Source organism: Mustela putorius, unplaced genomic scaffold (genome assembly GCF_011764305.1).
Source record: "Mustela putorius furo isolate JIRA1106 unplaced genomic scaffold, ASM1176430v1.1 tig00003949_pilon_pilon_pilon, whole genome shotgun sequence".
Classification (NCBI taxonomy): domain Eukaryota; kingdom Metazoa; phylum Chordata; class Mammalia; order Carnivora; family Mustelidae; genus Mustela; species Mustela putorius.
This window is the reverse complement of record NW_025422093.1, coordinates 8,196,985-8,220,257: the sequence shown is the minus strand read 5'-3', so window position 1 is coordinate 8,220,257 and position 23,273 is coordinate 8,196,985. Positions and strand designations below refer to the sequence as shown.

The following is a 23,273-nucleotide window of genomic DNA, read 5'->3' as shown; positions in this document are numbered from 1 at the left end:
TGAATGTGGTCCCCCTCAGCCTGGCCAGGTGATATCATCCCAAAGATCTAAGAACTAGGACAGAAATTTCTCTGTCCTTGAGTTTTCCCATACCTATCTGGATATTTTGAAAGCTACAATCCCTCATCTCACATCCTCAATGTACAAGTGAGTAAAAACATTCCTCGTTGTCATTCCTTAGCTCTTCTACTTCTTTTCCATTATTCTCTGAACCAAAAAGAATAGAATTTTCCCTACTTTACCTATCTCATAGCCATCATCTTCCTCATACCAATCTCTGGCTTAAGCCTTTATTGTGGATTGGGATAGCTTATCTTCACTGTGGGATAAACTAGATTGTTTTGACCACTAGGCCTAGCCTTGGTATGTTAAGCCATAAACAAATCTATATTTTATCTTTTGACAATGCATTGATTTGAATCCTAACAATTTATTTGAAAAGATATCCTATGCTGAATGTCAAAAGTGAAATATTAACTCTTAAGTTAATTATATAATAATCTAAATCCTTAGCAGAAAGATGCTTTGGATTGAATAGGTCTTATACCCAAAGTCACATTAATATTTTTTAAAACATTATCCCTTTTTCCTATTATACAAATATTCTGGCCTACAAATCTGATCATGCTAACTTCCCCTTTAGAGCCCTCCCATAATTTCCTGTTCCTTTTAAATAATTTTTTAAAGGCTTTCCTGACTAACCAGACAAGGTTAGAACCCCTGTGTTTGCTTCACAAGTTTCTATGATTCCTCTTTCATAACACTCACCATAATTTTCCTTTTCCAATGTTTGTATTTCCTAATAGATTTGAACGCAAAATTTCCAACATCTAGCATATTGTTCAAGGACATAGCAAAAATATTTGTGTGAGTTATAGCTTTACTTATACATATGAATTATATTTCTCACCTGTAAATCAATAAATTTGTAATCTACAGAGTTCCTTTTGAAATTTGTAAATGTGATACTACTCTGAAAGACCAAACTACTGTGGCTCAGCTGACAATATCAATTTCTGTTTCTCCAAAGCCAGGTTTTTAGAACACAGGAAATTCACCAATAAGTGCCATCTTGTCATATTTCTTGACAAGTGATAATTTATCCTTTCCCTGGGGACACCCCCTACCTTGCCACAAGAATTCTCTCAAACTATAAGAAGGAGATCCATCTTCATTAATACCTAAGTTGATAATGAGGGTATTTTACTTTAAGATACCCAATTATCTTCCACAGATTTTTATCAACTTGCAGTTGTGCCAAGTTTCCTCACAGGCTTATTTTACCTTAAGCTGGTCGTTCTGTTTTATGAGGCTTCAATTAACTAGACTTAGTCATGTTATGGCTAGAAGGATGTGACTAGAAAGGGTAGCATACAGCAATCTGTATGTAAATTGTTATTTTATTGGATAACATTTATGTTTGAAATTGGAAAATCAATAAAAAGGAACTTTAATTTCCAGCAAGCATATACACTAAAAAAGGAAGAGACTGGGGCGGGCACTCTTCTGATTCTAAGATAGCAACACGACTAAAAACTATTCCAAAGACTCAAATGGCAAGAGAGGTCAACAGGCTGTGACCTATATCTACTTTATTTTAAAAACATTTTCACCACCACTAAGTGCATTGCAGAATACTAACTGCCATTAAAAAGAATGGGCAGACAAATTTAAGGTACGTTGAGAAAGTAGATTTTCCATTAAAAAAGGATCTTTCCATATCCATGAAGTCAGGTACTGTTCCCCACCCCCCCTTCACTGGAGCCCCAAACAATGCCCCACAGAGTAAACATTTAATACTTTTTTTGTTAAAGGTAGGAAGGAAGGAAGAAAAGAAAGGAAGGAAGGAAGGGTGGATGGATTGATCGATCGATCTAGCTTGACTGAAGGCTGAAAGATTAGTGGTTGTCAGTCCGAAGCATTCGAGCTGCTTTTCCAGCAGGCTGGCATCTCCTCATTCCCTCACCTTTCTGGCAGTTCTGAATTCCCATGTTTGCCCCTCCTTCGGGCTGACCAAAATTGTGTCCATAAACCTTGACACTCCTCAGTTAATCCCCTCATCTCTCACAGAGACGCAGCTGTTTCTGAGAAATGCCCGGCGGAGCAAACACGGGCCTGGAGGGGAGTAGCTCTAGACCTCGAGTGGGAAGGCAACCCGGGAGCTCCGGAACAAGGATACAAAGGATCTGGACCCATATTTTTCCAGTCCTTCATAAAAACCAATCTGCTTCTTCTCACCTCCCCGTGCAGACTCCCCAGAGCCAACCTGGGTGCAACTGACCCTGTGAATAGGGGAAGGACAAGAAACCACCCTCACCAGAAAAGAGGGCAAAGCCAGCACACCATACCCCACAGCAGCCCGCCGTTTCCCGGCGCTCGCCGCCCGACACTCCGCGCTGGGGTTGCGGTGGCTGAGGCGTGAGGGCAGCAGGGGGCGCGTGCGCGTGGAAGGGCGGGGAAGGAGGAGCGCCGCGCGCCAGCAGGTGGGCGCGTCCTTTCGCGCGCGTGCGCGCGCCGGGCCTTTTCCCTCACGTTCCCCGCGCTACGCGTCCCCTCCCCGCTGGGAGCGCGCGCCTCCCGCTCTCGCGTCGGGTCCCCTCTCGGTCTCTCCGAGCCTCACACTCCCCGCGGCTCCTGCCTCGGCCGTCCCCTCGGCCTCGGCTCTCTAGCCCGGAGGCTCAGCCTCGGCCCCTCGGAGCCGCCTCCCAGGCCTCCTCCCCCTTCTTCCGCCACTTCCTACCCTTTCCCGCCCTTCTCTCCCACCCCGTCCACCCGGAGAGCCTGGATACGAAGCAGGCGGGTTTGAGAAGGGAGTTGGAAAAATGGAGGTGCCGCGCCTGGATCATACCCTCAACAGCCCCACCAGCCCCTGTGAGGAGGTGATCAAAAACCTCAGCCTGGAGGCCATTCAGCTGTGCGACCGGGACGGTAAGAGCGACGGGGGCTGTAAGGAAAGGGGCCGAGCCCGCGGCCAGTCGCCACGGCCGCCCCGACTCTGCCCACCCTGCTCGCCGGGGCATCAGGGTCTTTTGTTGTCCCCCCTTCCAAATAAATACAGGTGGGCTCCTCTCCGCTCATCCGCCCTCCCCTCAGACGCTAGAAACAAAAGGACCCCGGGGCTCGCTCGTTGGCGCGGAAAGTCGCGTTAGTATCTGGCCGCGGCGCCCCTGGGCGTCCTCGCCCGCCTGGTCCCGCTCAGAGGAGCTGCCCGGGCGAGGGCGCCGTTCCCGCCTGCCGCTTCTGCCCGGGACGAGGCGTTTCCGATCGTGCCGCAGTCCGGGGCTCCAGGGTCTGTCTACCCGAACCAAAGGGGAAATGCCCTCTGGGTGCTTTTAGTACCCCCTTCTTTTCCCTCTCCACCCGCACACGCTAGTTAGCATTCTCAGCCCAGAAACTTATCATTTCCTTTTTTAAACCTTCCCTCTTTAGACCCCCCAAATTCATTAGTCTTTTAATGCTCTCAAATGGGGGGGGGTGACGGTTTTTCAGTGAAGGGGCGCCGGGGTGGTGGGGAAAGAGTGCGTTTCAGCACCAAGGACAGCCACAGGCTTCGCGGCTTGGGGCTGTGTGATTCAGAAACTGCCAAAAATCGGTAAAGAAGTGGCCTAATATATCTGCTGTGGTACAGAATATGTGGCGAGTTCTCACCATTGTGTCTTGATATTATATAGCTTATTCTATTGGTAAAGTTGGCAGTCTCCTAAAGAAGGAAGTGATCGAACACAGGTTTGAGCGTTAAAGAGATAAGCTAGTACTGTGTGCAATATGGCCAGCTTGTAGTGCTTCTGGGTTATATGGAGTAGTTCAAGAGTCGGTGCTATTTCAGTGATGTAGAATAAAACTTCATTTGTAAAAGAGTCTCTGATTAATAGTTGATTGGCCAAATAATTGTAAAATTGAACATCTGACAAAGGAAAAACAATTTACTTGTTGTCAAGATGAGTCTGAACACTTTGGACTATTAATGGAATCAGTGATTAACAGTGTATAGAGACGATGATTTAAAAATATTTTTTAACCAAGGTTATGTAGAAATACTAGTGTGCTCACAATAAGGTCAAAAAATTTATCAGTATGTTACCCAAATAGGGAGCAGAGGTCTTGTTTCTAAAGTCATTCAAATAACTTGATAAGGTGTTGCTGTATAGTATAGTTTAGGTTAACTGAACACTGAATTCGTGTTTATTAATAACACAGAATAATTGACCTTTGACACAGAATAATTGACCTTTGAAGCCAAAGCCACTGTAAAGGAAAAGGTATAGTATTGATAAATAAATACTCTTGCAAAAGCTGTTTATAATTCCTTTATCCTTAGGTCACCATAGTATTAGGTACACATATTTATAGCATCTTAAAAAAGTAATCATTTTGATAGTCCATATATAAATTGGCATTATTAAACTATAGAGATTATTTTTAATATACCACATATGAAATTTTATGGGTTTTAGTTTATGCTTTTGTGAGATGACTTTTTCTGGTGTTACCATTATAAATGTTTTGATTTTCCTATATTGGTTTGACAGAAAACCAAGAATCTAGTAAAAGTAGATTTCATTTTCATTTACTTTAGTGATTTATCAAAAGCTTATTACTGTAGTTATTGGAAATAACTGCAATTCATTATTACTCCTCAGAACCCCATAATCTTAATACTGAAAATTGCGTTTACCACATTTTCAAAGATACCAGGGGAAATAAAGTTGCTTTTTTTTTTTATGAAGTTTACAGAATTAACGGTAACAAAAACTAGTGCTTCATTTGTGTGGTTTCTTCTCGTAGAGTAGTAGCTATTTTATTTTGGTAATATTTTTTAGTTGTTTCACTTCACATTATGAATCCTGCAAAGTGAACAAATTATGTAACATTTAATAGGGGGGTGCTGGCACTTAGCAGTATCCATGAAAATAAGTTATTTGCAGACTTCTAATGATTCAACATCGATTAATAGGGTTTCATTTTATAAAATACATCAACAAATACAAAGAGCTAACTTTTCTATTAAAAATATTAGAAATTAGGAATAGCTTGTATAAAGATTTTATTAAATGTCTAACTTTTTATTTTGTGACTCTACATGTCAATTCCAGAATTAGTTTTTATTTTTTTTGCAGAACAATTTAAAAATGTTGCATTGAGTTTGTCAGACCTTATTTATCATAATCTTATATTGAGAAATACTCAGCTAGGTATTATGTACTCCCTTCACTTCCTCTCAGTCTCAGTATTTTCTTTCTGTTTATGTAACAGAAAGATTAAGATGTGGCAGAAGATCTGTTATATGCTCAAGTACATAAAAAGTGCTAAATTTTCATAATTTTATGGTCATAGAAATACATTTATTTTGTTTGCTCTTTACTGTATTCTACCATTAATCTGGTATTGGAAAAAAATGAGCACAAATTTCTTGGAAGTAGATAGAATGGGAAATATAATACTACTGTTAAATATATGTTTCTCTCCACTTAAAGATGTTTTTAATTTTATAATGTTTCATATATTTCATCAATTAAGAGTTGTAGCTGCTGGTAAACTGTATGCCTCTCTTATGTTTCCTTAGCTTTTGTATGTTTTTTCTTCCACTTGTTATTTTCTTATAAATTAATCCATTTACATAATTAGCAATAATTCACAATGTTTCCTTTTTTAATAGTTTCTCCAAATATTTAACAGTTGGAAGAATTTGGAATAGAATCCAAGTGGTCACACAATTGGATTTTTTAATTAATTAAGAGGGTTCTTCTACACAGATGTTGTTTCATGTGTACTTTTATCCTTGGCATGTGTGCTTTAGTTGCCAGTTTATGGTCTCTGCCTACCTGTCACTTGTTCAAAATGAGGATTCTGGATAAACTTCTACTAGGAAACCTCTGAATGTGTGCTATAGATCTAGTACTTTCTGTAATCTCTTTTCAAGTAGGAGAGTGTTTCTGTTCCTCCTTCTCTGCTGTGTTGAAGTATCCTCAAGTTGCATATATGATCTATTTTAACTATAGATTTTCCAAGGAAGTTGAAGGAAAAAAATAATTAATTGCTGATTGGGAAGCATTGATAATATGGGAATCCATTTCCAGTTTGTTTCTTCACATAGATACTTCAGACTGTAAATAACTTGTGACAAGACAGAACAGTACCCAATCCCACACACAGCATTCTACATTACTTCTTCTCATTTTTCTTAAAATCATATAGAGAGAGAGAGAGGAGAGAGAGAGAGGTACACACACACACGTGTGTGTGTGTGTGTGTGTGTATGTATTTATATATATATATAATAACTCAAAGTTTTCCTTGCTGAAAGGGAAAGATTTATGTATATGTTGTTTTACATTTGCATCCAAGTCCTCTGCACTCTTGTTATAATAGCAAGGAAGAAAATACAAAATTAATTTGTTGTATAGCACTTAAATCCACCCTAAGGCTTCCTACATTTAACAAGTATTATTTCCATGATCATTTTATGACTGCCTAGATATGGTTTATGGAGTTTATGATATTATTCAGCAAGGGAATACATTTTAAGGAAATTGCATAGAGACCTGACAGATTTCCGTGTCTTTGTGTCTAACAGTAGTTTTATGAAGAAAAAGAAAAAAATGTTTTCTCTTTTTTACATATTTAAAAAAAGATAAATGCCTTTTAATTTTGACTTTATCGTATCAACTTAAATTAGAAATCAGTTATGACTTTTTTATGCCTATTGATATATGAGTTAAACAAATTTTAACTTTGGAACTACAACACAGAAATGCTTACTAGTTATAGTTAGCACAGTGCTGTATTAGATAATCCTTAACGATATTTTTCTGAAGCAGATATCTAGGAAGAGTACCCATAACTGTTACCTTTAATAGTATAAGAACACAGTAGTCATTGCTCCGTCTCACTGACATTCATATGATAGTGGCAATAGCATTTTAGAATCAGACACCTCTGACAGAATATTGGCTCTTGATAGATTCATTACATTAAGCAAGTTACTTAACCTGTCTTTAGTTTTAAGCTTTCTTATGCAAAATGGGCATAATGTCAATCCTGTAGGATTTTTAAAATAATTACATGGAGTATTTTCTCTCATTTCTTATAATTCTTGACACAAAATGATTATTATTGTAAATGGACTGTTTATAAGAATTATTATTGTAAATGGACTATTAGTCTCCACATAACATCTTGAGTGCAACTACTGGTTTTTCTGGGAGTTTTTTGGTCCAACGGTTAGATCTTCGTTTTTTATTTCAGTTGTGTTTTGTTTACTTAATAAAATCTTTTAATGTCACTGCGAATTCATGAGTAGACAATGGAAACTGTAAATTCTGAATTAATAAAATAGTTAACTTTAAAACCACAGTTACAGTACTCTATCCTTTACTTATATTTATCTATCCATCACTAATATCCTTGTCAGCCTTAATCCTAAAAGCTCTTTTCAGCTTCTACTTCAAACCTGCTGTTTGCTGCATTTCATGTGCTGTGTGACCTTGATAGCTGCTTTGGGTAGGTATTTGTATCAGAACCTTCTGTTCTTGATTTAACATTTTTTTCTTTATGATTTTTTTTTCCCCAAGGATAGATGTATACCCACGCATGTGACCTCTGGATTCATTTCTTTGACCCAGATAGGACAGTAGAGATGCTGTAAATTTTTACTTAGTGAGTATGGAACACAACAAAAATAAAAGAAAAACTAAAAGAAACAAACAAAAAGCTTTAAAGTCATCAGATTATGTTAAACCAATTCGTATTCTTGGTAAGGGTTCTAATTCATTTCCAGAGAAGATGAAGTTATTAGAGTGTAAGTCACATCAAAGGATATGTGACCAGACTCCCTCCAGTGGTAGAATAACTGATTTAAGTAGTAACACTGGCAACTTGCTTTGTTGCCTAGGTAAGCCAATCAGAAATTCACTCTGTAGAATATTATCTAGACAACTTCTAACTTACTTGGTTTCTCACTTCTGATATTCCCCCTCATTTAAGCCCAGTCTGGATCTTTCCTTAACTTTATGTGAGTATAGTTTACGGATTATTTTTATATATTATCTTGGACTTCAGTAATAGTAGCTGCTGTATCAGTAAGGATAATCCTTCCAGTTTCTGATTTCCTTCTCTGCCCCTAGTAAAAATGCATTTTAGTTTTTACTTACAGCATTTGTCTCTTTCGTGAGTTTATTTTCCACTTCTGTTAAATTTCTCTTTAACATTTTATTGCTATTATACAGTGGTTAAATTGTCTTTTTAAGCAGGCTCTATTTTATACACATACATTTGAGAAATAAAATCAGTATTTGTGGAAGACTTCTAGTAGAAATGTATAGAAGCATTGAAGAGTTTTTAACAGGAAAAAATAGATAGGCAGTATCAGCATGTTCTGTTTATGGAAAGATAGTGAGTGGCAAGGGTATAAAAGAAATCCAAAAATAATTATAAACTTTGTGATTGAATTTTCAAGCAATACGAAAAGTGATAAAGAGTAATTTTAGGATTTTAAGTCTGGGTAATCAGAAGTAAAGTAAAAAGAACATTTATATTAAGACATTTGGAATCTAACAGTAAGAGACTTCCTTGGAAACGGAAACATTTAGCAATTTATGTTCCGAGGAAAGGAGTTCTAGAATAATAAAGATAATTGTTCATAGAACTATATATTTCACTGGGAATACTAAACTAAGTGGAAAAGGGATGATTAGGGTTTGACTCCAGTTTTAGAGTGACTTCTGATCAGCTCTTTATCTCACCCCTTAAAGGAAAGAGTGATTACATGCTGGAGAAGGCCAACTTTGAACTCTAAAGATGAAATAAATCTACATTCCAGGTTTGTTAAAAAAAAAAAAAAAGGTAGACAAGATATCAGGATTTTGAAGTTACTCCATAGATATGGGTTGAACAAAAAGAATTATAACTCTGAATTTTATTGTAGTTTTTTTCGTGGTATTATAACTATTTGCACCAGGTTTGTAGTTCATTTTAAAAGGGTAGGGTGGCTCAGTGGGTTAAGGGTGGCTCAGTGGGTTAAAGCCTCTGCCTTTGGCTCAGGTTATGATCCCAGGATCCTGGGATCGAGCCCCACATCGGGCTCTCTGCTCAGTGGAGAGATCCTCTCTCTGTCTCTGCCTGCCTCTTTGCCTACTTGTCTGTCAAATAACTAAATAAAATCTTTAAAAAAAATTAACAAAAAAATATATAAGGGTTTTTCTGTGGAGATTTTTGCCTATATGCTGTTTGTTATAGTGGTTGTGGCAACTAGTGTAAATAAATCTGACTTTTTGTTTTCTATAGCCTGTGGGAGTGTTGCTATCTAATAATAGTATGAAAAGTTTATAGCTTCTTTAGACATACGCTGTTAAAGACAAAGCACAAAAATTTTTTCAATATACTTACTTTGCTTTTCTTGAAAAACAGTATTTTGTTTTATCAACTTGAATGTTGGTGAATCTGTTAGTCTTTAAAATTTTAAAAGCTGATGATAAATGCAAACAAGAATGGCAGTTTTTTTGAAGTTTTGTTAAATAAATATTTTTTTCTGCTTCATTTTATCATTTTATTTTTTTTTATTGTGTTATGTTAGTCCCCACATAGCACATCATATATGCAAACAATGAATCATGGAACACTACATTAAGAATGGCAGCAGTTTTTTAATATTACTACATGATAGGTTATACCTATGGTATAGAAGAAGCATCAGCAAGTTACAGTCCTTGGGCCAAATTGAAAACCTACTGCCAGTTTTTCTAAGTAAAATTTTATTGGAACAGACCCGTGCCCATTCATTTATATATTGTCTGTAGCTGCTTTTTTGCTACAAAGGATGAGTAGCTGTGACAGTAGACCATATGGACAGTAGACCATATAGCTTACAAACCTTAAAATATTTAATTATCTGGTCTTTTACAGGAAACATTTGCCAACTCCTAATGTAGAGGGATGAGAAAATAAATTAATCTTTATTAGTAAAGACTAATTAATCTTGAAAATACTAAAAGAAGAGTTTTTGAAAAAAATTGTATAATTATTCTCTTTTTATATAAAAACATTCTGTTTTTACTGGGGTTTTGAGATACTGCAGGTCAGGCAGACAGCTGTATAGAATTAGTCAGAGATGCCTTTGGGTCTAATGAGCAGTGAAAGAAACAAGCCCTGATTTTAAGTTAAAATCTAGTTTTCATGTAAATAACTTTAGAAAGAAATACTAGTTATGCATTAGCATTTCCAGGCACAGTTATAATTCTACCAATAGATAAGTTTTAAAGTGTAAAAGATGATGATGTGAACTTTGAGAAATATGGATAGTTGTACATATTACAACAATTTATGTATATATCATATTCTTCCTTGAAAAGAAAATTCTCATTGAAAAAGAGTCAGGTTTTTTTTTTTTTTTTTGAGTCATGGTCTTATTCATCTTTCAAAAATATAATAAAATGAATTATTAGAAAAATGAAATTTAAAAGATCCTAAAAGATTCAACAAACATGAAAATCTCTATCAAATAAAGTTTCCAAATGCTTAATTCTAATTTTTATATTTATCTCATCAGAGCCTCATAAATAGTTTGTAGACCACACTTTGAATAAAACACTTTGATAAAGATAACCACACTTTGAATTTAATGACTGGAAGATAGTACCATTCTATTGTTCAATGATTAATTTTTAGTTACTAAACTTATTGAGTTTGGTTGTTTCCTTTTGTTCTTCTACTTGTATATAATTTTTTCTATTTATTTGTGAGTATTCTAGCTTTAGGGTCTGTGTTAACAACAGGAAAAAAATGAATGAATGTAACTTGAATCATAGCATTTAAAGGATTTTCTGGCATTTAGGGAGACAATAAATTTAAATAGATAAATAGAATAACGTGATAATATTATAAGAGAGTGAAGAAGAGAAAGTTAATCCTGTCTTGAATCTCTCAAGATAGCTTTACGGAGCAAGCAATATTATTTTCTGTCTATTAAAAGAAAAAAAAAATTTGCCAGGAGAAGTGGGGTAAGGGCATTTCTGGTTGAGATAAGAGCATATATAAAGGCATGAAATCATGCATGTTCTAGCAATACATCGCATTTAGTATTGATGGAAAAAAGAAATGTTCCTTGTGGGAAAATAAGCTGAAAACTAGTTAGGGCTAAATAGCTTATGCCATGATTAGGAGTTTGGAATCTTGTTAGTAGATTTGAAACTTTCTAATTTTTAGAGAACCCTTTTTTTAAAAAACATATTGTAGAACTCTAACAAGTAAAATTAGCTTTTAATTAGTGTACATCTATTCTATAATTTCAAACTGAACAATATTTTTCAATAAAGTCCATCAATGAGAATAGTGAGAAATTAAAATTATTTATACTTGGAAGTTACTATTTTCTGTCAGCCTCAACATTCACTTTATTTCTGTATTTTATTTTTATTACATTATGCCTAGGAAATTCTGGTTCACACAGATAAATCATGATAATTGCTAATGTTTTTCAGCTCATTTTGCTTTCTCAGGATACTCTTCAAATAAACTGATTCAGACTTAAATAGAAATAGGAAGGTTTTTTTTTTCAAGTTGAATCAAAGAGTAAGTGTTCCTTTTGGAGGGAGATGATGGACTCTGTTCATCAGTCAGTTCATTTTTTCATTGTTCAGTGAGAAAATAATCTATCTTGTAATACTCTGAGATATTTTTGGTACATTTTTTTTAAGTTCATACCTTTGTGCTGATCTCTTAAAATTTCAGAACAGTTAAATTTATTTTACTTGCATGACTAAGCTTAACTCTAAAGATCAGTTTCATTAATGACAATTTATCTGCATTTATAAGCTTGGTACATTGTGACTGTATTATCAAATTGAGTTTCTTCAGCTTATTAAAGAGCTAGATAAATTGGTTTGCTCATTATATTTAAAAGATGTTTATCAAAGGTTTATTTTTCCTTTTTTATTAAAATATAGCTGTTATACATTGTTACAGTAGTTTAGGTGAACACCATAGTGATTACAAAACTCTATACTTTATGCTATGCTCACCACAGACCATACAATGCTATTACAATACTATTGACTATATACTTTTTGCCGTACCTTTCATCCCCTTGACTTATTCATTCCATAAATGGAAACCTGTACCTCCCACTTCCCTTACCCATTTTGCCCATTCCTATCTCCTCCTCCCCTCTGGCCACCATCAGTTCTCTGTATTTATGGTTCTGTTCCTGTTTTTTGTTTTACTCCTTTGCTTTGTTTTTTAAATTCCACATGTATGTAAAATCATATAATATTTGCCTTTCTCTGATTTATTTCACTGAGCATTATATCCTCAAGGCCCATCCATGGTGTAGCAAATGGCAAGATCTCATTCTTTTTTTATGGCTGAGTAATACTCATATGTATAGATCACATCTTCATTGCCCATTCATCTATTGGTTGACACTTAGGTTGCTTCCATATCTTGGTTATTATAAATAATGATACAGTAAACATATGTATGCACATATCTTTGACAAGGTGTTTTCACTTTCTTTGGGTAAATACCCAGTAGTGGAATTATTGGATTATATGGTATTTCTATTTTAAATCTTTATCAAAGTGTTTTTATTTTTTTATTTTTATTTTTTAGGATTTTATTTATGTATTTGATAGATAGAGATCACAAGTAGGTGAGAGGCAGGCGTGGGGGGGGGGTGAAGCAGGCTCCCTGCTGAGCAGAGAGCCCCAATGCGATGCGGGGCTTGATCCCAGGACCCTGGGATCATGACCTGAGCTGAAGGCAGAAGCTTTAACCCACTGAGCGACCCAGGCGCCCCATAAAAAGTGTTTTTAAATTAATAAAATATTTCTTGTTTCTTTTGGAGCATTTATATCTTTTTTTAGGATAGCTGCCTAAATTGGGTATGAAAAATGAATTTTGAAATTTCCTATTCAGGTATTATAATTAGCTTAGGAAAAAACCCTTCAACTTAAAACTATTTTGAAATAGCTTAATGTCCAATTCTTATTAGTAAACAATTACTACTTAATGAAGCTGGCAATAGCTTTCATAGGAGCTACCACTCCTGAGATTTTAAAATTTTTTTCTACTTTCCTTTATATAGTTATCTCAATATTTCTGACAATCCGTTGATCATGAGTTAAAAAACTGACTTAGACATTAAAATTTTCTTCTCCACTGTGTGTTACTTTATCATTCTTAAATTTCTGTTTGAAAAACTTCTACAAAAGTAAGTAGAGAAGCCTGCCACTTTCCTATTCTCATGCACTTAAATTCTCATGCACTTAAATTGGAAAGATTTTACATAATCTCAACATTTGAATTAATCAACTGTATGTGGTGGGTAATTTTTATTCTCTTATTTTCAGACATATGCCAATGTTTTATTTCAGTTTTTTTGGTAACAGTTTACAAATTTAACATATTTGTTGCAATGTCAGAAATGTCAGAAAAAAGTTAAAATAAAAAATCTTGGCTGTGATTAAACTTGAAGTGAGAGATACAAGAAAGGAGTTGTTACTGATGGCTTGATTTGCCAAATTTGGAGACTGGGTGTATTTTGAAACCAGTAAATAAAGTAGTTTGTTGGTTGGAGGGAATATGAAAGAGTGGCCTTGATAATAAACTATTAAAACCTTTTTCTGGACAAATTAGGTTTCAGATGCCTGTGCAATACCTAGAAGGAAATGACCAGAAGACTGTTAAGAAATGTCCCATCTGTGTCTCATAGGCAGAGTGTTTGAGGATAAAGATGGTTTTCTGGGTTTTTGTTTCTCCTTGGTTAGGTTTTCTTTACTTCATCCTCTAGTCAGTCCTTTAGACCTATGTCAAATTCTTGAACTGCTCATTAGAGTAAGTAAATTTGAATGCTGGTCTCTTTTATTTTTGGTGTCTAAAAAGAGTATTTGAAAATTAATTACTTTTGATATAATCAAATTTGGGTTGGGTGTGGTTATTTGAGGCAGTTAACATGGGAGAAATACAATTGGCCTAAACTCTGCACTTGATAGATTTTCTCTCCCTTATTTTGACTAGAGAGGGAATTAAGTATATGATAACCTGTGTTTACTGTGGAAATATGCTAGAGTAATTTTTCCCTCTTTGGCAACATAGTCTGCAGTGCATAAAATAAACGAACTATTGGAATTCAAATTAGCGGAATAATAATGACATTGTAGCCCAAAGAAAAAGTCTTCACCAAAGGTATTTCTAAGGCTTTCATGGTCAATGTATATTTCCAAGATTTTCTGTTAATTCGAATCCACTAATTTTAATGTGTTTCTAGGGTTTTTATTGAATGACTAGCCTAAATAGGATATAGTCTTACTTACACTTAATTTTTGTGTGGTGTTTTTTTGCAGATTCTTTGTATTTAAGCTTAGATAAACCCTTTGTTTTTAATAAATATAGTTTTTGTAGCATAACTTTTTCAAGGCTGAGTGTTTGAGCCTATTGTCCTGTACTTCATAATCATTTGAAGAAATTTTTTTCATTTTCTGCCTGAAGTATTAAGAATTTACAATTTTAGCTTTCTGACATATAGAGTCCTTTTAGTTTCATGATAATGTATTAATATTTTAATGAAAATCTTAAATATATTTCCCTGGATATATGCATGATGCTACTTAGCACAAATAATGTATGTGTGTATTTACTTATTTTCATTGCACTTTAAAATATAGATACTGTGTCCTTTAAGAAAGCCTGACATGAAATGTAAACTTACAAAACACATTAATCAGGGAATAATTATTTTCCCTACCATAGTGTTTCTCTGTCATTTCTATAATATTCTTAATTGTTTCCTGCAGAAGAATTTGACAGAAAGGCAAAATGGCACTGAAATATAATACCAAATTGATTTTCTTAAATAGTGGTGTCTTAAATTGTCTATGAAATTTTTATGAGGGTTGGTATATATTAGATACTAAAAATTTAAAGATTTTTAGCTTCCATCTATTTACAGGTCATTTCAAATGTAGCTAGATTGTAATTGTGCTGACAAGTTTCAAAAGCACTCTTAGATTCTCACACTTGTATCGTTTATCTAGGAGTCTGCAAACTTGTCCAGCTTTCTATCAACATTTCTGTAATTTTTTCCTTTTCTTTGAACACACAGAACTCTTATGAAATGTTAAAAGCACTGTTTTTTTAATTAACATATATTATTTGTTTCAGAGGTACAGTTCTGTGAATCATCAGCCTTACACAATTCATAGCACTCACTGTAGCACATACCCTCCCCAATGTCCATCACCCAAGCACCCCATCATTCCCACCATCCTCCCCTCCAGCAACCCTCAGTTGGTTTCCTGAGATTGAGTCTCTTATGTTTTGTCTCCCTCTCTGGTTTCATCTTGTTTCATTTTTCCCTTTCTTCCCCTACGATCCTCTGTCTTGTTTCTCAAATTTCTCATATCAGTGAGATCATATGATAATTGTCTTTCTCTGATTGACTTATTTTGCCTAGTATTAAGACCCTCTACTTCCATCCACATTGTTATAAATGGCAAGATTTCATGTTTTTTTTTTTTTGATGGCTGCATTATATATGTGTGTGTATACACACACACACACACACACACACACACACATATCTCACATCTTTTTTATCCATTCATCTGTTGATGGATATCTAGGCCCTTTCCATAGTTTGGCTATTGGCTATCGTGGGCATTGCTGAAAAGCACTGTTGTTAAGTGAAACATGACTCTTAAGAAAGCTCAGTGTGGTAATGTAAGAAAATAAAAAGGAGCAAAAGATTTTACCCAGAACAGCTTTTGTCAGATTAACAAGTAGTTTTGTAAAACATTTGCATTGAGTAATGTTTTTATACCAACAATATAAAATATGATAACTTATTTCAGTCCCAGAATTTACTTTGCTTTTAAAATGACTTTTATAGTCTTGTCCTGTCATTGAGAGGGTCTGCAAATGGCTTACTTTCATTTTTCTGTATTACTATACTACTTTTTATGGGGAAGTTATATTCTTTACATTTACACTGTAAGAACTTTCAAAAGTGTTATGCAAGTACCATCAGTATATTTTGTATGAACCCCAGTGGACACATAGGTTAATCAGTTAGGCCATGGAGGAAAGTAATAGAACTTCTATTAATAGTTTTATCTCAGCTAAAGTAAGAAAAAAAATAAGTGATTAATCTTTATATATATAGATTAATATCAGGCATATCAAACTATCATGTATAATGAGTGTGCATGATGTACCTTTATATAATTGGTATATGGAATTGAGAAATGAAAAATATATTTGTTTCATAAGATGCCTATTGATGTACTTTCTCCATTCTGATGTACCCATTCTTTTGTGATACATTTTCCAATGGTGACAACTCTTTAAACCAGATATCTAAATCATATTTAGAGCTGGTTGTTTAAATTGCTATATCATAAAATGATGAGCTGAGATTCTCAACATAATAGCACGTATTCATAGTAATAAGTAAAAATAAATTATTTTTAAATATTATATATTTTGTTAGTTTGTTTCTATTTTTTCCATAGTCTATAATATTTATAACATAATAGTATGGTAGTATGTGTATATAATTTCTAAAGAATTGACTGCACTTATGTACATAGTTAGGAATTTTTAATATAGGGGCACCAGATCAAAACTTTTAACAACAAATTTTTGTTCATTCTATTTTAACACATCTTGCTTTATACAACATGGCATATCTGTAATAAATGAATACAACCAGCATTCAAAGGTGGATATTATGTTATATCACAAAATTATATACCCCTTCCTTATCATTAAAAATAATTTCTTAAATATATTTTTATTGATGTATAAATGACAACATTGTATTAGTTTCAGGTAGACAAGGTAATGAATTGATATTTGTAGATATTGTAAAACCAGGGCCACAATAAATCCAGTCAACACCCATCACCATACATAGTTATACTCTTTTTTTCTCCTGATGAGAAATTTTAAGATCCACATTCCTAGCTACTTTCAAATATACAGTATAATATTATTAACTATAGTCACCATGATGAACATTCCATTTCATGACTTACTCTTTTTAAGCTGGAAATTTATACTTTTTAATCTTCTTTACCCCTTATGCCACCCCCATCCCACTCCACCCCATTTCTTCAGACAGCCACCAATCTCTTCTCTATATCCATTAGCTCATTTTTGATCTTTGTGTTTTTTTAGATTCTGCATGTAAGTCATTTTTCTTTTTTTGTCTGACTCACTTCACTTTGAGTATTGCCCTCAGTGTTCATCCAGGTTGCCACCAATGACAAGATTTCAATTTTTTATGGCTTAATGATATTGCATAAATATTCCACATTTTGTTTATCCATTAAATTGTTTCCACGTCTTGGCTGTTATAAATAATGCTGCAGTGAACAGAGAGGCACAATATCTTTTTGGATCAGTATTTTTGTTTCTTCAGATGAATTCCCACAAGCAAAATTTCTGGATCATATGATACTTCTATTTTTAAATTTTTGGGGAACTCCATACTATTTTCCATAGTGAGTACACCAATTTACAGTCCCACCAACAGTGCCCAAGGGTTCCCTTTTCTCCAAATCCTTGCCAGCATTTGCTATTTTTGGTCTTTTTGATAATAGCCATTTAGCAAGCATGAAGTAATATCTTTTTATATTTGATTTGCATTTCTCTGATGATTAGTAATGCTGAGCATCTTTTCACGTCTGTTAGCTGCCTGTATATATATTTTTTGAAAAATATATACATTCACATATTATGCTTAGTTTTAATCAGATTGTGTTTTGCTGTTGAGTGGTATAGGTTTTATGTATTTTGGATATTAACCCCTTGTAAGATACATGATTTGCAAACATTTTCTTTCATTCGGTAGGTTCTGTCTTTTTGGTGGATTTTTTTTTTACTGTGCAGAAACTTTTTAGTTCAATATAGTCTCATTAGTTTATTTTTGCTTTTGTTGCCTTTGCTTTTAGTGTCAAATGCAAAAAATCTTTGCCAAGACCAATTTACTGCCTATGTTTTCTTTAGAGTTTTGTGGTTTCAAGTCTTAAATTCAATTATTTAATCCTTTTGAGTTAATTTCTGTGTATGATCTATGATAATGACCTGGTTTTGTTGTTTTGTATGTGGCTATCCCAATTTTTCCAATGCCATTTATTAAAGAGGCTATCCTTTCCCTGTTGTATAGTCTTGGCTCCTTTGTCACAAATTAGTGGACCACATATGGATTTATTTCCAGGCTCTCTATTCTGTTCTATTGATATATGTGTCTGTTTGTGCCAATACCATATTGTTTTGATGATTATGGCTTTGAAATATAGTTTGAAATCGGGAAGTGTGATGCCTGCAGCGTTGCTCTTTATCAAGACTGCTCTGGTTATTTCAGATCTTTTTTGCTTCCATACAAATTTAAGAATCATTTGTTCTATTTCTGTAAAAATGCCATTGGAATTTTGATGAGGATTCATTGAACCTACAGATTGCTTTGAGGAATACAAACATTTTAACAACTTTAAATCTTTCAATCCATGAGCATAGAAAAATTTTCCATTTACTTGTGACTTCTGTTTCTTTCTTTAATGTTTTATAAAATTCAGCATAAGATACTTTACCTTCATGGTTAAGTTATTTCTAGGTATTTTATTCTTTTTGATGCAATTGTATCTGAATTTTTAATTTCTCTTTCTGCTGTCTTGTTACTAGGGTATAGAAATGCAATAGATTACTGTATATCAATTTTGCATCCTGCAACTTTACTGAATGTTCTAACTGCTTTTTTAATGGAATCTAACATTTTCAATGTCATGTCATCTGAAAATAGTGACAGTTTTATTTCTTCCTTTCCAGTTTAGATGTCTTTTATTTCTTTTTCTTGACTAATTGCTCTTGATAGGCCTTCCGGTACTATTTTGAGTAAAAATGGTGAGAGTAGGCATCCTTCTGTTGTTCCTAATTTTGGAGGAAAAGCTTTTGTCTTTTTCCTATTGAGGATAATGTTAGCTGTAGGTTTGTCATACATGGCCTTTATTATGTTGAGATACAGTCCCTGTATTCTCACTTAATTGAGCATATTGTCATAATGAATGTTGCATTTTGTGAAATATTTTTTGTGTCTGTGAGATGATTATATGATTTTTATCATTTGTTTTATAAATACCCTATATCGTATTAATTCATATGTGGATATTGAACCACCCTTGAGTCCTTGGACTAAATCCCACTTAAGTCACTGCATATGATTATTTTAATGTATTGTTGAATTTGGTTTGTTAATATTCTGTTGAGGGTTTTCACATCTATGTTCATGAGGGATATTGGCATGTAGTTTCCTTTGCTTGTGGCATGTTTGCCTGGTTCTGGCATAAGAGTAATTCAAGCCTTGTAAGAGGGCTTATAAGTCTTATTTCTTATTTTTTGGAAGAGTTTGAAAAGAATTGGTATTAACTTTTCCTTGAATGTTTGGTAGAATTTACCAGAGAAGCTTTGTTTGTTGGGAGCTCTTTGTTTGTTGTGAGGTTTTTGATTACTAATTCAGTCTCCTTACTAGCTCTGTTCAGATTTTCTATTTCTCATGATTCAGTGTTGGTTAGTTTACATGTTTCTAGGAATTTATCCATTTCTTCTAGGCTGCCCCAATTTGTTGGCATATAATTTTCACAATAGTCTTTTAAGGTCCTTTCTCTTTCTGTGGTATCAGTTGTAACATCTCCTTTTTCATTCATGATTTTATTTATTTGTGTCCTCTCTTTTTTTCCATTGGTGAGTCTAGCTAAAGATTTGCCAGTTTTGTTTATCTTATCAATGAACAGCTTTACATTTCATGGATCCTTTCCATTTCTTTTTATTCTCTGTTTTATTTATTCCTGCTCTAACCTATTTCCTTCCTCCTCCTAACTTTTGTCTTAATATGTTCTTCTTTTTCGAATTTTTTGAGTTGTTACTTTAATTTTTTGAAATTTCTCTTATTTATTGATAATAGACATTTATCAGTATGAATTTCCCTCTTGGAAGCTTTTGCTGCACCCTGTTAATTTTGAGTATATTATATTTCCATTTTCATTTGTCTCAAGGTATTGTTTTTAAATTTCTATTTTGATTTCTTCTTTGCTTCATCTGAAGTTCAGTAGCATGTTGTTTAATATCCACATTTTTGTGAACGTCTTTTTTTTCTTCTTGTAATTGATTTCAAGTTTCATATCATTGTAGTCAGAAAAGATACATGATATGATGTAAGTCCTCTTAAATTTATTAAGACTTCTTTTGTGGCCTAACATATGATCTATACTGATCCATGTGCATTTCAGAAGAATGTGTATTCTGTTGCTTTTAGATGGAATGTTTATATAAAGCATTGTTAAGATCACCTGGTCTAACAAGTTGTTTAAGCTCAGTATTTCCTTATTGATTTTCTTTCTGGGTGATCTATCTCTTGATATAAGTGGGGTATTAAATTCCTTTCCTATTATATTTTTAATATTTTTTTTTTTGAGAGAGAGAGAGCATGCAAGTGGGGAGGGACATGGAGAGAATGAGAGAGAGAGAACCTTAAGCAGGCTCCACACCAGCCTTAAACAGGAACCATAAGCATGGAACCCCACACAGGACTCAATTTCATCACCCTGAGACCATGACCTGAGCTGAATTCAGGAGTCAGAGGCTTAACAGACTGGAACCTCTCAGGTCCCCCCTGCTCCCACTACTATTATTGTATTGCCATCTAATGATGTCTGCTTTATATATTTAGATGCTTCTATGTTGGCTGCATAAATATTTACAAATGTTATATACTTTTGTTGGATTTAACTCTTTGTTATTATTAGTACCTTTGTGTATTTACTATTACAGTCTAGTTTTTGAAGTCTATTTTGTTTGATCTAAGTATAGCTACCTTAAGGTTTTGGTTTCAATTTGCATGGGATATCTTTTTCCATCCTTTCACTTTCCCCTTCAGTCTTGGAAAGTTTCTGTCAAAAAATCTTCTGCTAGCCTTATTGGTTTTCCTTTTTAAGTTATTGTCTTCTTTTGTCTTGCTGCCTTTAATTTTTTTCTTTTTTATCACTACTTATATTGTTGTCTATTTATATTTAGTTGTATAGTTTGTTCTGCCCGTCTTTGGATTGCCTTCCAGTTTATTTATTTGGGTGTGGGTGGTATCTAGTTGTAAATCTGAGTATGTTGTCTTACATCTGAAGTAAGTCTCTAGTAGATTGCATACAGATGAGTTTTATTTCTTTTATCATTTTCAGTCCTTCTTTATTTTTTGATAGGAAGATTTAGTCTATTTACATTTAAAGTCATTATTGATAATACGTACTTCTTGCCATTTTGTTAATTGTCTTCTGCATGTTTTATAGTTCTCTCTGTTCCTCCTTCTCTTGGTCTCTTCCTTTATGGTTTCATGTCTTTATTTTGTGGTATGCTCAGATAAATTTCTCTGTATCTTTTTGGTGTATCTTTTTAATACATATTTTTGCTTTGTGACCACCCCGAGGCTTACATATAGCAACTTAAATGTATAACCATATGTTTTGATAACAACTTAAGTTTGAACACTTTCTTAAGCTCCACTTTTTAACTCTCCCACTCATATTTTACGTTTTTGATGTCACATTTTACATCATTTTATTTTGTATATTCCTTAAATAATTATTGTAGTGGATAGTTTTACTACTTTTGTCTTTTAACTTTCATGCTAGTTTTATAAGTAATGGACCCACTATCTTAACTATATATTTAATTACCTTTCTGATGAGATTTATACTTTCATATGTTTTCTTATTACTAGTGACCTTTTTTTCAGCTTAAAAAAAGTCCACATAATATTTCTTGTAAGGCCAGTTTCCTGGTGGTGAACTCCTTCAGCTTTTGTTTGGGAAAATCTATCTCTCAAATTCTAAATGATAACTTGTGGATAGAGTATTATTAGTTGGAAGGTTTTAGTCTTTCAGGACTTCGAATAAATCGTGCTACTTCTGGTGTGCAAATTTTCTGCTAAAAAAAGTCAGCTAATAGTCTAATGGGGGTTTCCTTTGTAAAAACTAGCTATTTTTCTCTTAATGCTTTTAAGATTTTCTCCTTTCTTCTTTAGACTTTGACATTTTAATTATAATGTGTTTTGTTGTGGGTCTTTTGGGTACATACTTGTTACTTGGGACTCTCTGAGAGTCCTATATCTGAAGTTCTGTTCTTTTCTTAAGTCAGGAAATTTTCAGCCATTATTTCTTCAGATGAGTTTTCTGCCCCTTTCTTTTTCTCTTCTCCTTCTGGAACCCATATAATATAAATGTAAGTCCATTTGATATTGTCAATAAGCCTCTTAACTATCTTCATTTTGTTTTCCTGTTTTTCCTTTTTTGCTTTTGTGTTTGGGTGATTTCCGCTGCCCTGTCCTCAAATTTATTGATCTTTCTTCTACTTTATCTAATCTGCTGTGGAACCCTACCTCCACAGTATACTTTTCAGTTACATATTTTTCAGCTCTGTGACTTTTCTGTTTTGTACTTGCATGTATTTTCTGTAACTTTGTTGAAGTTCTTACTGTGTTCATCCATCCTCCTGAGTTCCATGAATATCTTTATGACCATTACTTTGAACTCTTTATCAGGTAAATTGCATATCTCCATTTCATTAACTTTTTTTCTCTTGTGGTTTCATTTTCTTTCATGTGGATCATATTCCTGTTTTGTTTTTTGTTTTTGTTTTGTTTTTATTTTACTTGACTCTCTGTGTTGGTTTCTCTACATTAGATGAAACAACCAAATCTTCCAGTCTTGTTAGAGTGGCATCATATAGGTTACTGGTTTTTTTTTATTCAACCCTACCCTATCTCTTGATTTGTCTCAAAACTTTGTGATTGTCCAAAGAACGTATCTTATTTGTAATGCCTTCCTGTAGTTGAGGGTATGCCAAGACCTGTCAGTGTCCCAAAGGGGAACATCTCAGTGAGCACCTAGATTCAGGCTAATTGGAAGTTATAGCTCATGCAGCAGCTTTTAAAGTACAAATGTATACAGCTCTGTGGGACCACAGGCTTAATCCACACTGGCCTCCGGAGCCTAGTAGATAATATGGAGGTTCCCCTTAGTGGCAGTTGCAAAAAATTTGGGCTTCAGATAAGTGTAAAATCTCTCTCCTGGGAGATACTGGCAAGGTGTAGCAAAAGAGTGAGAGTGCAAAGATGGTGTCTACTGGCCTGTGTTCACTGAGAATACCTGCGTAGGTCCCTTCTGTGTGCTGAACCTGAAGCCTGCCCCTCAGGCCAAAATTCTAGAAGAAGCTAATTGGCCTCTTTAACAGAAAGA

General features: G+C 34.3%; 1 protein-coding gene across 2 annotated transcripts in view; it reads left to right on the top strand.

Annotated features, from left to right (window-relative positions):
* Nucleotides 1-2,513: 2,513 nt before the first annotated feature.
* PHYHIPL (phytanoyl-CoA 2-hydroxylase interacting protein like) overlaps nucleotides 2,514-23,273 on the top strand; it is an 87,871-nt gene continuing 67,111 nt past the window's right edge. Inside the window, exon 1 of one of the 2 annotated variants that reach the window (XM_004765656.3) lies at nucleotides 2,514-2,928. In XM_004765656.3, the coding sequence (XP_004765713.1) occupies nucleotides 2,823-2,928 (106 nt within the window). In that variant the 5' untranslated portion in view covers nucleotides 2,514-2,822. Of the gene's footprint in view, nucleotides 2,929-8,664; nucleotides 8,819-23,273 lie in introns of those variants that run through there. The other variant, XM_004765657.3, reaches the window with a different exon arrangement.